Source organism: Hemitrygon akajei, chromosome 1 (assembly GCF_048418815.1).
Source record: "Hemitrygon akajei chromosome 1, sHemAka1.3, whole genome shotgun sequence".
Taxonomy (NCBI): domain Eukaryota; kingdom Metazoa; phylum Chordata; class Chondrichthyes; order Myliobatiformes; family Dasyatidae; genus Hemitrygon; species Hemitrygon akajei.
The window spans coordinates 209,137,952-209,152,202 of record NC_133124.1 but is presented as its reverse complement, the minus strand read 5'-3'; the positions used below and the strand labels follow the sequence as shown (position 1 = coordinate 209,152,202).

Sequence of the window (14,251 nt, the reverse complement as noted above, 5' to 3'; positions counted from 1 at the left end):
AAGAACACGAGCAGAATTAGGCCTATTCAGCCCATCATGTCTGCTCCACCAATCAGTTATAGAAACATAGAAAACCTACAGCACAATACAGGCCCTTTGGCCCACAAAGCTGTGCTGAACATGTCTTTACCTGACAAATTACCTAGGGTTACCCATAGCCTTCTATTTTTCTGAGCTCCATATACCTGTCTGGGAGTCTCTTAAAAGACCCTATCGTATCCAACTTCACCATTGCCGCCAGCAGCCCATTCCACGCACTCACCACTCTCTGCGTAAAGACTTACCCCTGATATCACCTGTGTACCTACTTCCAAGCACCTTAAAACAGTGCCCTCTTGTGCTAGCCATTTCAGCCCTGGGAAAAAGCCTTTGACTATCCACACGATCAATGCCTCTCATCATCTTAATACACCTCTATCAGGTTACCTCTCATCCTCCGTCACTCTGAGGAGAAAAGGCCAAGTTCACTCAACCTATTCTCATAAGGCATGACCCCCAATCCAGGCAACATTCTTATAAATCTTCTCTGCATCCTTTCTATGGTTTCCACATCCTTCCTATAGTGAGGAGACCAGAACTGAGCACAGTACACCAAGTGGGGTCTAACCAGGGTCCTATTACGTTCCCTCTCGATTCCTAATCTCAGTCCCATGATGATGAAGGCCAATGCACCATATGCTTTACCACAGAGTCAACCTGTGAGTGTCCTATGGACTCAGATCCCAAGATCCCTCTGATCCTCCACACGGCCAAGAGTCTTACCATTAATACTGTATTCTGCCATCATATTTGACCTACCAAAATGAACCACTTCACACTTAACTGGGTTGAACTCCTTCTGCCACTTCTCAGCCCAGTTTTGCATCCTATCAATGTCCCACTGTAACCTCTGACAGCCCTCCACACTATCCTCAACACCTCCAATCTTTGTGTTATCAGCAAACTTACTAACCCATCCCTCCACTTCCTCATCCAGGTCACTTATAAAAATCACGAAGAGTAGGGGTCCCAGAACAGATCTCTGAGGCACACCACTGGTGACCGACTTCCATGCAGAATACGACCTGTCTATAACCACTCTTTGCCTTCTGTGGGCAAGCCAGTTATGGATCCACAAAGCAATTTCCCCTTGGATCCCATGCCTCCTTACTTTCTCAATAAGCCTTGCATGGGGTACCTTATCAAATGCTTTGCTGAAATCCGTATACACTACATCTGCTGCTCTACCATCATCAATATGTTTTGACACATTCTCAAAAAATTCGATCAGGCTCACAAGGCATGACCTGCCTTTCACAAAGCAACGCTGACTATTCCTAATCATATTATGCCTCTCGAAATGTTCATAAATCCTGCCTCTCAGGATCTTTTCCATCAAATTACCAAACACTGAAGTAGGACTCACTGGTCAAAAATTTCATGGGCTATCTCTACTCCCTTTCTTGAATAAGGGAACAACATCTGCAACCCTCCAATGCTTCGGAACCTCTCTCGTCCCTATTAATGCAAAGATCATCGCCAGAGGCTCAGCAATCTCCTCCCTCGCCTCCTAATGTAGCCTGGGGTACATCACGTCCAGTCCCTGTGACTTATCCAACTTGATGCTTTCCAAAAGCTCCAGCACATCCTCTTTCTTAATATCTACATTCTCAAGCTTTTAAGTCTGCTGTAAGTCATCCCTCCAATCGCCAAGATCCTTCTCCATAGTGAATACTGAAGCGAAGTATTCATTAAGTACCTCTGCTATGTTTTCCGGTTCTATACGCACATTTCCACTGTCGCACTTGATTGGTCCTATTCTCTCACGTCTTATCCTCTTGCTCTTCACATACTTGTAGAATGCCTTGGGGTTTTCCTTAATCCTGTCTGCCAAGGCCTTCTCATGGCCCCCTCTGGCTCTCCTGCTTTCTTTCTTGAGCTCCTTCCAGCTAGTCTTATAATCTTCTGGATCTTTATCATTACCTAGCTTTTTGAACCTTTCATAAGCTCCTCTTTTCTTCTTGACTAGATTTAGAACAGCCTTTGTACACCACGGTTCTTGTACCCTACCATCCTTTCCCTGTCTCATTGGAACATACCTGTACAGAACTCCACGCGAATATCAATGTGAATATCCCTGAACGTTTACCACATTTCTTCTGTACATTTCCCTGAGAACTTCTGTTTCCAATTTATGCTTCCAAGTTCCTGCCTGTTAGCCTCATGTTTCCCTTTACTCCAATTAAACGCTTTCCTAACTTGTCTGTTCCTATCCCTCTCCAATGCTATGGTAGATAGAATTGTGATCACTATCTCCAAAATGCTCCCCCACTGAGAGATCTGACACCTGACCAGGTTCATTTCCCAATACCAGATCAAGTATACCCTCTCCTCTTGTAGGCTTATCTACATATTTTGTCAAGAAACCTTCTTGAACACACTGAACAAACGCCACCCTATGTAAACCCCTCACTCCAGGGACATGCCAATTGATATTTGGGAAATTAAAATCTCCCACTACGACAACCCTGTTATTATTACACCTTTCCAGAATCTGTCTCCCTATCTGCTCCTCAAAGTCCCTGTTACTATTGGGTGGTCTATAAAAAAACACCCAGTAGAGTTATTGACCCCTTCCTGTTCCTAACTTCCACCACAGTAACTCAGTAGACAATCGCTCCATGTCTTCCTCCTCTCCTACAGCTGTGACACTGTCTCCTATCAACAGTGCCACGCCTCCACCTATTTTGCCTCCCTCCCTGTCCTTTCTGAAACAGCTAAAGCACTCGAACTAACTATTCCTGCCCTTGAGCCATCCAAGTCTCTGTAATGGCCACAACACCATAGCTCCAAGTACTGATCCACACTCTAAGCTCATCCGCTTTGTTCGTAATACTCCCCAGGGATTCAAGTGCAACCTGTCCTTTTTGTACAGGTCACTTCTGCCCCAAAAACATCCCAATGATTTAGAAATTTGAATCCCTGCGCCCTGCTCAAATCCCTCAGCCACACATTTATCCTCCACCTCACTCTATTCATATACTCACTGCTGCATAGGCAATAATCCCCAGATGACTACCTTTGTGGCTCTACTTCTCAACTTCCTTTCTAACTTCCTGTAGTCTGCTTTCAGGACCTCCTCCCTTTTCCTGCCCATGTTATTGGTATCAATGTGTACCACAACCTCGTTCTCCTTCCCACTTCAGGATATCTTGGATGTGATCAGAAACATCCCAGACCCTGGCACCTGAGAGGCAAACTACCACCTGTGCTTCTTTCCTGCGTCCACAGAATCACTTGTCTGACCCCTTAACTATAGAGTTCCCTATCATTGCTGCCATCCTCTCCCTTTCCCTACCCTTCTGAGCCACAATTTACTTTGATTCTGATTTACTTTGTCTCTCAACCCCTAAATGGTTTAGGAAGTGGATTTCAATTTGGATATTATCAAGCTCCCTACAATCGGCACATTTCTTAATTGAGAACATTTGATAAATCCATTTTTGTTTTATTTAAATGTGAGAATGTTGTCAATTCACAGATGTGCTACTTGTAACGTAGCTCTTTATAAAATAGTAAAACACTAAGAAGCTGCTGAAAATACACAGAATAGGTTCAGCTAATGATAAGAAGTTGCAGGAGCAAAAATCAGCAGTGCCAGAAAATGAATGTTGAATCAGAGATTGTTGCTGCTTATTTTGTTATAAAGTAACATTTGAGTATTACACACTTACCTACAAAATGAAGAAAGCTCTCAATTTGGTGTGATTGAAAGTTTGTGAAGTTAAAGTGAAAAACTTAGAAAATGAACCTGAAACGTGTTTTAAATCCAAGATGTTATGTAACTGCTTGTAACTAGCTTTTTGAAGTTAAAAGAAAAAAGTATATAATGCATTTCAGTTAAAAACAGAGAGAGAGAGAGAATAAACAAGACTCAGCAGTACAAAGCTTTACACAAAAGATGGAAAATTAATTTGAATTTATGTTCTTATTGTATTTGTTTCTCCTTTGTCATCCATAGTTTGTTTATTGCTTTCTGCTTTTGCTGTAATTACTGTTAATGCACAGAAAAAGAGTAGCTACCTGCTGATGTTATTTATCCTCAGATTTTATTAAGATACATAATTGAATTTAAATGTGTCAGTCTGAGAGATCCATAGTTGTACATAATAGAAAATGTCTTTGAATAAAACACAGTTCTAAGTTTCATTGTCTGCTCTCCTGCAGGGAATTTCATTTCAAACATCCTAAGCGTTCAGTCACGCTCAGTATGAGGAAAACTGCAGCAATGAAGAAAGGAGGTGTATTTTCTGCTGAATTTCTGAAGGTTCTGTTTCCTTCCCTGCTTCTGTCACATGTTCTGGCTCTTGGCCTTGGGTGAGTGTTTAACGATGAACCTTCGTGTTAATTTTTAAAAAGCCTTTACTGGATTTTAAAAAAGACACAAAATGGGGTTCTTATTTGAGAGTAACCGGACTGTGGATATTCAGGATGTTGTTATTTCTTGCTGAACGTTTATTTATTTGGCGATACATTGTGGAACAGGCCCTTCCGGCCCTTTGAGCCACGCCACCCAGCAACCCACTGATTTAACCCTAGCCTAATCACTGGACAATTTACAAAGACCAATTAACCTATTATCCAGTCTAAGATCAGAAGAGACAGCTCAGGAGAGAGGGGCATTCTTTTGGAACGGAGATGAGGAGGAATTTCTTTAGCCAGAGAGTGGCGAATCTGTAAAATTCGTTGCCGCTGGCGGCTGTGAAGGCCAAATCATTTTATAGGCCAATATTTAGGGCAGAGGCTGATAGATTCTTGATTAGTCAGGGCATGAAGGGATACAGGAAGTAGGCAGGAGACTGGGGCTGAGAAGAAAAATAGATCACCCATGATGAAATGGTGAAGCAGACAATGGGCTAAATGGCCTAATTCTGCTCCTATTTCTTATGGTCTAACTAGCACATCTTTGGACTGTGGGAGGAAACCAGAGCACCCAGAGGAAATACACATTCCATGGGTGGGACGTACAAGCTCCTTATAGAGGATGCGGGGATTGAACTCTGAACTTCACCCCAAGTTCAAAAAGTGACACGTTAACAGCTATGCTACCGTGGCCCCCAATAGTCCCACTGGTGACAATCCACCAGTGGGGTGGGCTGAAGCACACTGATGGCATTTGTTATTAGAGAATAGGTGTAAGACAATACTTTGGAGTTAAATATTTATCTAAATGCTCCTATATTTATAATTGCCTCCTTGGAAGACTTGCTGATAATAAGGTCAATAACTTAATAAAATACAAATGCCAAGATTGTTTCCTATATCTGTCTTTGATCTTGCAGATTAATAAACACTGCAGCCCACCCAAACACAGTTGCAGTTTGTTCAGATGCAATACACAATAACTCTTCAGCGTTGTGATCTGCAGCTCTGCTAATGCTCCTGCTTCATTCTTGTAACTCTGCTATTTTTCCTACTCCACTTATCCATTATTGCTGTTGTTTCTTGTGCACGTTCCTTTGAGTCAGAGGCAAAGTTGGAAGACCTTTCTGTAGCTGTAGATCTGTGAAGTGCTGTTCCAGTCTTTGTCCCCTTTCTGTTGGAGATATCCTTTTGTTTCCACTTTTTTCCATTCACTGTTTTATGCAAACTATTTTGTGGCATGCCTGTTTGCATAATTCATTTTAATACTTCTGAATTGGCATAGCCAGTCTCATAATTTTTTCAAAATCAACACTTGCAAACTGTAACAGAATTCAGATAGGCTTGTATTTCCTGTTTTCTTTGACTACCTACTGGTTTCTGTCAAGCTAGTCTAAAAACACTATTTAAATCATTGTAGCTGGTTAATATGAGCAGTCTATAACTACTACATCATCAGAGAACCTTCTGATGGGAATGGAAACCCAAAATGGGGGTATCTGCAGGGAGTCAGAAGGATTCGTTGCCACTGGCGACGTCGAGGTAATTTACCACCAGAAGTAAAATTAATTCCACCTTGGATGGCTAACAACTTCAGAGATTCTGCTGTCATACCTTTTCTAAATTGGGCACAACTGTAGTAATCAAAATAAACTCATTCCGGGCACTAGAATTTTCACTAGCGCAGTGGGTGTGGGAGTGGAGTAATAATGCTCTGATCTGGGAGTTCCCAGCGCCAATACAGGATAAAGCATAATTTAAAACAAATGTTTTAGACAACAAAATGGTCTAAAGTTAGAAAGTCAATTTTTAATGTGTCTTTTGCTTTTAATGTTTTCTACCTCTTACCCTGCAACTCTGCATTATTTTATGAATTCATAGAATAATAAGAAACTTGTGATGCAGGAGTCCATTCAGCCTATTATGTCATTACTACCGGTAGTTGAAAAAGAGCTGCCTAGTCTAGTTCTACTTTGATCCATTCTGCAGCTCCATGTATTTTTAAAAAATATAATTAGGTTTCACCTCTTACCACACTTCAGTTAGTGAGCTCTGCCTTGGAAAACATTTTCCCTCAATCCTTCAAAACCTTATCACCAGTTATTTTAACTTTATGCCTCCTGAACAGCAGAGGTATCAAAAGATCCCTCACTATGGCCCTCAGACTGTTTAATCTTCTCTGTCCCTGTTGCTTTTCTCTGGCATAATATTTTTGTAATTGTTCTCCACAGTTTCTGTGATGTGGTGACCAGAGTTGTACAGAATGTTTAAATTGTACTCTGGCCAATGTTGCACTTTTCTTTGTGGGGAGTTGTGATTGGTTATAAGTGCAGGTTTATCATATTTTCTCAGACCTTTGGGAAATTACCAAGATTTACTGAGCCACCTTTTGCATTTTGTATGCATTTAAAACATCTGTTGAAACATCTGTAAGTCTATCACTATGTTGATATTTGGATTTAATTGTTTGGAATTCATATTTCTTAAAACCCTTGTATACCAGGCGATCTTCAAGCTTCTGACTTCAATTGGAGGGACATACAGTATTTCATTTTTGTGAAAGACATATCAAAGTGCAAGATTAAATGCCTGGAGGGATTTCATATTTATTGTTAAAATAAGTGTTGTCAAGGGCCCAAGTCTCAAATTTACTGACTACATGAATGGCTCTGTTCATGTTGAGAGTGCACTGGCCTAAACCTTAATTCCAAGCTGAAATTGAATATGGAGAATAAAAATCGTGCTTTCATTTATAATTTTAACATAATGTTCATTTTCAACAATGTAAATTTAAAAATGTCATTTGCATTGTGTGAGTGAGAATTTGATAGGGAGAGATGTGGTTTTCCTAACCTGAGCCCTTCTGTTTTAGGATCTACATTGGGAAAAGACTGACAACCTCATCATCCAGCACCTTCTGAGAGCCAGATTCAGATTTAAACATGACCTGTGAAATTGTGTGGATGTCCCATCAGTACATTTGAATTGGAGGAAGAAAAATACCCATCACAAGCACAAGACATCCCATCTCATCACATATTCCCCTTTGTTACTTTGTAGAGAATGCTTTCCTGAGCACTAACTTGGACTCCTCTCTTGCACTTTGACTTGTTAAGCAAGTTGTGTTACCACCTTACAGCAACCCTAATATGCTTTTAATTAATTGTTTGCATCAGTGTGAAGTAGATTCACCAGCAAACACCTTTGAAGATCTGTGCAATGCATCTTTTAGTGCAGGCATTTAGATTATAAAATAGCACAACTTATGCACAGCACAAAAGGTGTCAGTAGGGTTGGGAAAAGAAAGGTTTGGTGCCCAGCAGCATTGAACCAACAAAGCAGTGGGCAATGAAGTCTCACGTTTAACATTTACAACCTCTTGAGCAAACAGCTAAATACTTGAACTAACAAATCAACATATTGTTTTGCTGATGAAGTTATTCCAGTTAGATTTATGTTTTTGATTGTAATGATTGACATTATATTTAATCTATTATGTATTCTCTTACCTAACCATAAATCACTGCTTCTTTACACGCTTGATGCTAACAAGAAAGTAGCCATGCAATTTGGCCTTGACTCTACTGATCAGATCAGTGTTTTTTTGTCTTTGCTTTCTAATGCTTCCCTGAAACATTTTCAGAATTCTAAAGTTAATTGTGATATTTGTTTAAGAATTAATTTTTACCTCTGAATGTTGATAACATCTCTCTATTTCAAGCACACTTTATTGACCTTGCCAATCTACACCCTGTTCCCACCTGATGTTTCCTAACAGGTTTCATGGGGGAAAGAAGTGTGAGCTGATTTCCTCCCTTTGCAGATCCTATTGCCAGCAAATATTGAGACCAGTTGTGATATCCCAGCTAAGATTTGGTAAGTCAGCCCAGACTGGTGATTATCCCTGAAACTGAAGGATCCAAACTCTGAACCCTCTGATGGGCAAAATTCAGAAATCTCACCATTATTTGAGGATATGAACTACTGACAGTAATGTACACCTTGGGCTACAAATGATAATTTCTGCTGTTTTGTCACATCCTGTTTGACTAAGCTGCAATGGTCTGGATATTTTAGCCTTTCCCCTAATACTTTAATAGGAAGATTTTAGTTCTGGAAGCTAATACATTAAAACTATGTCCTATAACCTTTCAGTTTTTTTCTGTCTTTTGTTTTCAGCGTAGTTGCAATCTTCTGTTTGGGTAATAGTTAGAGCAGGGTTTCCCAACCTTTTTTATGCCATGGACTCCAGGTTCGGAACCCCTGATTTAGAGTAAGATTTTAGATTTTTCATACATGGGGTTTAATTCAGCTAATTCTGATGGGATGAGCAGGTCTATTTTCTCTTGGTTGTAAGAATTCTGCCCCAAGTAAGTTAAGGCAATCTGAGTCCGGTTCCCAAAGTGTTGGCATGTGTAACACAAAATTGCCCTCAGTTCTTCATTGATTTCACAGTCGTCTTTAGTATTGCTATCTGGTGAGAAGTAGAGGAACCTCAGTGTGTTGGGGCTGCTTTGAGATTGAAGCAGTGTTAAAGAGCTTAATTCTGCTCCATTGTAGTGGGCTGACTCTGGATGTTGTTGCAGGGATGTTTGATATTTCATTCCACTACATGACTCCCCCTGGAATTGAAGAATATAAAAGCCCCCTCCTACAAAATGGCTCTTTCAGCTAACCCATGATGTTAAGCAAAATTATTTGACCATATTGACCAGGGGGAGAAAATAAAGTTTGGAAAGTGATTTTTGTAAAGTTTCTTTTAAGAAAAACAAGTAAAATTTAAAACAAAGTGAATTTATTTAAATTCTCTTGAGATAATCTAGCTCCTGTTGTATGTCTAGTTCTAGTAAAATACAACCAAGGAGGATTCTTGTTTAAGAAAATATTGGTTTGAAATGAATGTTGCTTGTTCTCCAGTGAAAAGATATCCTTGTCTGAATGCTGTCTGCAGAAGAAGCTCAGTGCATTCTGAAAATGTATTGTTTTCCTTCCATTTTCAGCTCTTGAGATCTAGACAATTTCTTTCAGTTTCAGTTTGTTGAAGGAGATGGTGAGATACCAGAGAATTACTGATTTTTTTGCCAATATTACACGTCAATTTTTAAGAAAGATGTTGGAATGCTGTTTTAATTAAAGCAAAAGCCCAGTATATATTGAAAGATATATTCAGAGATTGTATGCTTGAAGGACATAATATCACAAAATGATTGAGAAATGCAGTTTCTCAAAGAAAGGGCAATCAACTTTGCACAGGACCCTTCAAAACATCTATGTGGAATCAGCTGCCAGAGGAAATGGCTGAGGCCGGTACAATAAAAGCTTCTAAAATATATTTGGATGGGTACATGAATTGGAAAGGTTTAGAAGCTTCTAGGCCAAATGCTGACAGGTAGGACTAAATTGGATGGGGCATCATAGTCGGCATAGACCAGTTGGGTCGAAGAGTCTGTGTCTGTGCTGTATACCTTTTGTCTATGACCAAGGAAGGTTCCTGACTGAAGCAGTCTTCATTTTCTCCTGCAAATGTTGCACCGTGCAGTAAGAATATTTGTTTTGTGCACAATACCTTAAATTGCATGTCTGTATATGCCAAATTGGCTCTGAAATGCTCAAGGATTGGTTGAGTGCAGGCAGTGAGATTGTGACCATCGTATGGGGACACCACAATAGTGTGGTTGTTAGCATGACGCTATTACAGCTCAGGACGTTCCAAAATTCAGAGTTCAATTCCGGCACCGTCTGCAAGAAATTTGTACGTTCTCGCCTTGAGTGCATGGGTTCCCTCCGGGTGCTCCAATTTCCTCCTACAGTCCAAAGATATACTGGTTAGTAGGTTAATTGGTTATTGTAAATTGTCCTGTGATTAGGCTAGGGTTAAATGGTTGGGTTGTTGGGTGGTGCAGCTCATTGGGCTGGGAAGGCTTGTTCTGCGCTAGATATCTAAATGAACTAAATATTGTTTTCAATGTGAGGAGGTGCGGGGGTGAAGGAACTGTCCTCAATTTAAATTTGCACTTTGAGATATTAGAAGGAGCACAGCTTTACAAGATTGAATTAATTCCCCATACCTCCCAATCAACAAAGTAGAAAAGATTATACTTTGATCTTTAGCATAAACATTTAACTGACAGGTATTTATATGGTAATAAAATAACCTAAATATTGCACATTAGTGTGTTATGCCTGCAGCAGCCAAGATGTCAATCTGCAGCACATATTACTGAAAAAAAGTTACAATTTAAAATAAATATTTTCTTCATTAATTTTGAAATGGTGGGACAGGTTTTCAAAAATGAATCTGTTGAATTTAACTGAGCCAAAGCGAATATCAACATACCTGGCAATTATCTAGGTAGCACTTTGTATTATGTATTCTGATTAATGTAAAATTAGTATCATAACCATTTTTGTGCCATTAAACATATAAATACAAGACTGTCTTTTTTTTCATCTTTCTAAAGGTTCACAAAAGGAAGTCAGTCTGTGACCCCTTTTTCTATAAGCAGCTTGGTTATATAATACTTAACACAGTAAATGCTCCAGGCTACCGTAGGAATTGGAGACCAGTTGGAAAAGTAGACTTATGGAGAGGAGGAAGAAAAATGCTTGAAGTATTGAAAGTTTTGGAGTGACATTGCAAGGTAGCGGTTGTTCGCTTTTACAGAGTGCTGTTTATGTGGCATTAAGTGTCTGCTGAGTGCTGTAAGTGAAAACATACTTGACAGTTTGAAGATTAATTTTAGTTGAGTCAGCAAAAAAAATCAGAATCAGGTTTAATATCATCTGCATATGTTGTGAAATGTATTAACTTTACAGCAGAATTACAATAAAATACATGATAAGTCTAGGGAAAAATTGGAATTACAGTAAATATATATATCTCTCTAAAATGTCTATTAAATAGTTAAGTTAAAATAAATTGTGCAAAAGAAGAGTAAATAAAAAAAGTAGTAAGGTAGTGTTCAAGGGTTCAATGTCCATTTAGAAATCTGATGGCAGAGGGGAAGAAGCTGTTCCTGAATCGCTGAATGTGTGTCTTCAGGCTTCTGTACTTCCTTCCTGATGGTAACAATAAGAAGAGGGCATGTCCTGATGGTGGGGATCCTTAATGACGGATGCTGCCTTCCTAAGGCAATGCTCCTTGAAGTCATCTTGGATACTACAGAGGCCAGTACCAATGATGGAGCTGACTAATCTTTTAAGGCTAATGCCCTGAAAGATCTAAGAGTTGTATAATTTTATGGGTTGTGGGAGTTTTGTTTTGTACAGACTACTTTTTGACAATGTTGTCAAAGAGGTGGAAGCAGGTTGGAATGTCTAGGCTATTGGCAAACATCTGACTGAACAGCAAACAAAGTAGTTTATTCCTAAATTTGTTCAATGAATGGAAAAGCAGAGCCCATGGCAAAAACTACAGCAACTTCAGGTAAAAACAAGATCATTTCTCCAGGGGGAAAAAAAGCAGCGAGTTACCTACAAGTAATTTCCATAAAATGGGGCTGTTGCTAACAGCAGTAATGGAAAAGAGGCTGCCCAATTAGTTTCCACTAATCAGTATCAGATTCTAACCTGGGCATCTGTTAAAAGTTTCACCCACAAAGTGCTGGAGGAGCTCAGCAGGTCAGGCAGCGTCTATGGAAAAAAATTAAACAGTTTGAAGTTTCCAGTCTGAGTCCAGCATTTTGTGTGTGTGTTGCATTGGATTAACAGTGTCTGCAGATTTTCTCACGATTGTGAGTTAAAGGTTTAGCTCCATGCTACCTTTAATTTTCCATTCCAGCCAAATTGCTGAGTGCACTTAAATTTGTTCTAAAGTCTGAAAATCATTTTGTTTCTGCTTCCACAAGAAAGTATTTGTGAATGGAAAATCTCTGAGGCAGCCCACTGAGAAGTATTTTTAGACTGTATCTTCAACCACATAGCATTCTGTTAGTTTTGGCTTAGGTTATGCCTTAATGTTCTGGTGTTGATTCCAGTGCCTGAAAGCAGAAAGCTTCTAGCAGCCAGCTTATTCAGTATTTGTCCCAAGGTCAGGCTCTATCCTCTAAATTAAACAATGCAGTAACATCCTGTGTAGACAAAATGGTTGACGTATACTTTTATATGCAGCGTAACTGACCAACAGAGGTCACTGCTGAGCATATTATCACAGTCTGAGGTAAGCAATACTCAAGCAGAATTTATAAATATATTTTAAGCAGGCACTTTATAGCTGGCATTTTAAAACAAACATACTGTCTTAAAAATATAGGCTGATTTAATGATTTTGGAATATATTATTCAACATGTATTTTTTTACCTCCAGGGTACTTCCTGACTCCCCCTCTGATCATCTGCTGAAACTCTCATCCATCCCTATATTGTCCTTGGATTTGACCATCCCAGTGCATCCTCAATGGCTTCTCACTTTCTGCCCACCACAAGCTTGAGGTCACATTAAACTACTTTATCTTAACACACATTCATTTCTGCTTACTGATCACCCCTGAAACTACTGAAGTTTGTGATTCCTCCTTAAACTTTTCAATTCAGAATCAGTTTAATATCACCGGTATATGTTGTGAAATTTGTTAACTTAGCTGCAGCAGTACAATGCAATACATGAACCACAGGAAATAAATAAATAAATAGATAGATAGATAGATAGATAGATAGATAGTGCTATAAAATTTATTCACTCCAGTTGCAAGTTTCATGTTTTATTGTTTTACAAAATTGAATCACAGTGGATTTAATTTAGCTTTCTTTTGACATTGATCAACAGAAAAAAAATCTTTTGTGTCCAAGTGAAAACAGATCTCTACAAAGTGATCTAAATTAATTATAAATATAAATCAAAATAATTGATTGTGTAAGTATTCAACTCCTTTAATATGACACACCAAATAATCACTGGTGCAGCCAATTGGTTTTAGAAGTCACCTAGTTAGTAAATGGAGATCTGCTTTTTGAAGATCACTTGTGTGCAGTCAAGGTGTTTCAGTTGATTATAGATTATACACCTGTATCTGGAAGTTCCAACTGCTGGTGAGTCAGTATCCTGGCAAAAATTACACCATGAAGACAAAAGAACACTCCAAGCAACTCTGCTGAAAGGTTATTGAAAAGCACAAATAAGGAGATGAATACAAGAACATGTCCAAGTCACTGAATATCCTTTGGAGTACAGTTAAGTCAGTCATCAAGAAATGGAAAGAATATGGGACAGCTGTAAATCTGCCTCGCACAGCCGGTCCTCAAAAACTGAGTGACTGTGCAAGAAGGGGACAAGTGAGGGAGGCCACCAAGAGACATATGTTAACACTGGAGCAGTTACAGGCTTCAGTGACTGACATGGGAGAGGCTGTGCATACAACAACTTTATGGAGAGTGACAAAGAGAAATCACTTTGTTTAAAAAACACATGAAATCTCAGCTAGAGTTTGCCAGAAGGCATATGGGAGACTGAAGTCAGCTGAAAGAAGGTTCTATAGTCTAATGAAACCAAAATGGGCTTTTGGCCATCAGACTAAACGCTATGTTTGACGTAAAACGAACACCGCACATCATCAAAAACACACCATCCCTACCGTGAAGCATGGTGGTGTCTGCATCATGCTCTGGGAATGCCTCACAGCAGCAGGCCCTGGAAAGCTGGTGAAGGTAGAGGGTAAAATGAATGCAGCAAAATAAGGGAAATCCTGGAGGAAAACCTGATGCTGTCTGCAAGAGAACTGCGACTTGGGAGATTTGTTTTCCAGTGAGACAATGACACCAAGTATAAAGCCAAAGTTACACAGGGGTGCCTTAAAAACAACAAAGTTAATGTTCTGGAGTGGCCAGGTCAGAGTTCAGACCCCAATCCAATTGA

At 39.5% G+C, this 14,251-nt stretch overlaps 1 protein-coding gene across 1 annotated transcript in view; it reads left to right on the top strand.

Moving 5' to 3' along the window:
- Window positions 1–10,834, top strand: part of LOC140734878 (BCL2/adenovirus E1B 19 kDa protein-interacting protein 3-like) — a 37,533-nt gene extending 26,699 nt beyond the window's left edge. The window contains exons 5-6 of the mRNA XM_073059528.1: window positions 4,207–4,356; window positions 7,274–10,834. Of these exons, the coding sequence (XP_072915629.1) occupies window positions 4,207–4,356; window positions 7,274–7,322 (199 nt within the window). The 3' untranslated portion in view covers window positions 7,323–10,834. The remainder of the gene's footprint in view (window positions 1–4,206; window positions 4,357–7,273) is intronic.
- The last annotated feature ends 3,417 nt before the right edge of the window (window positions 10,835–14,251 follow it).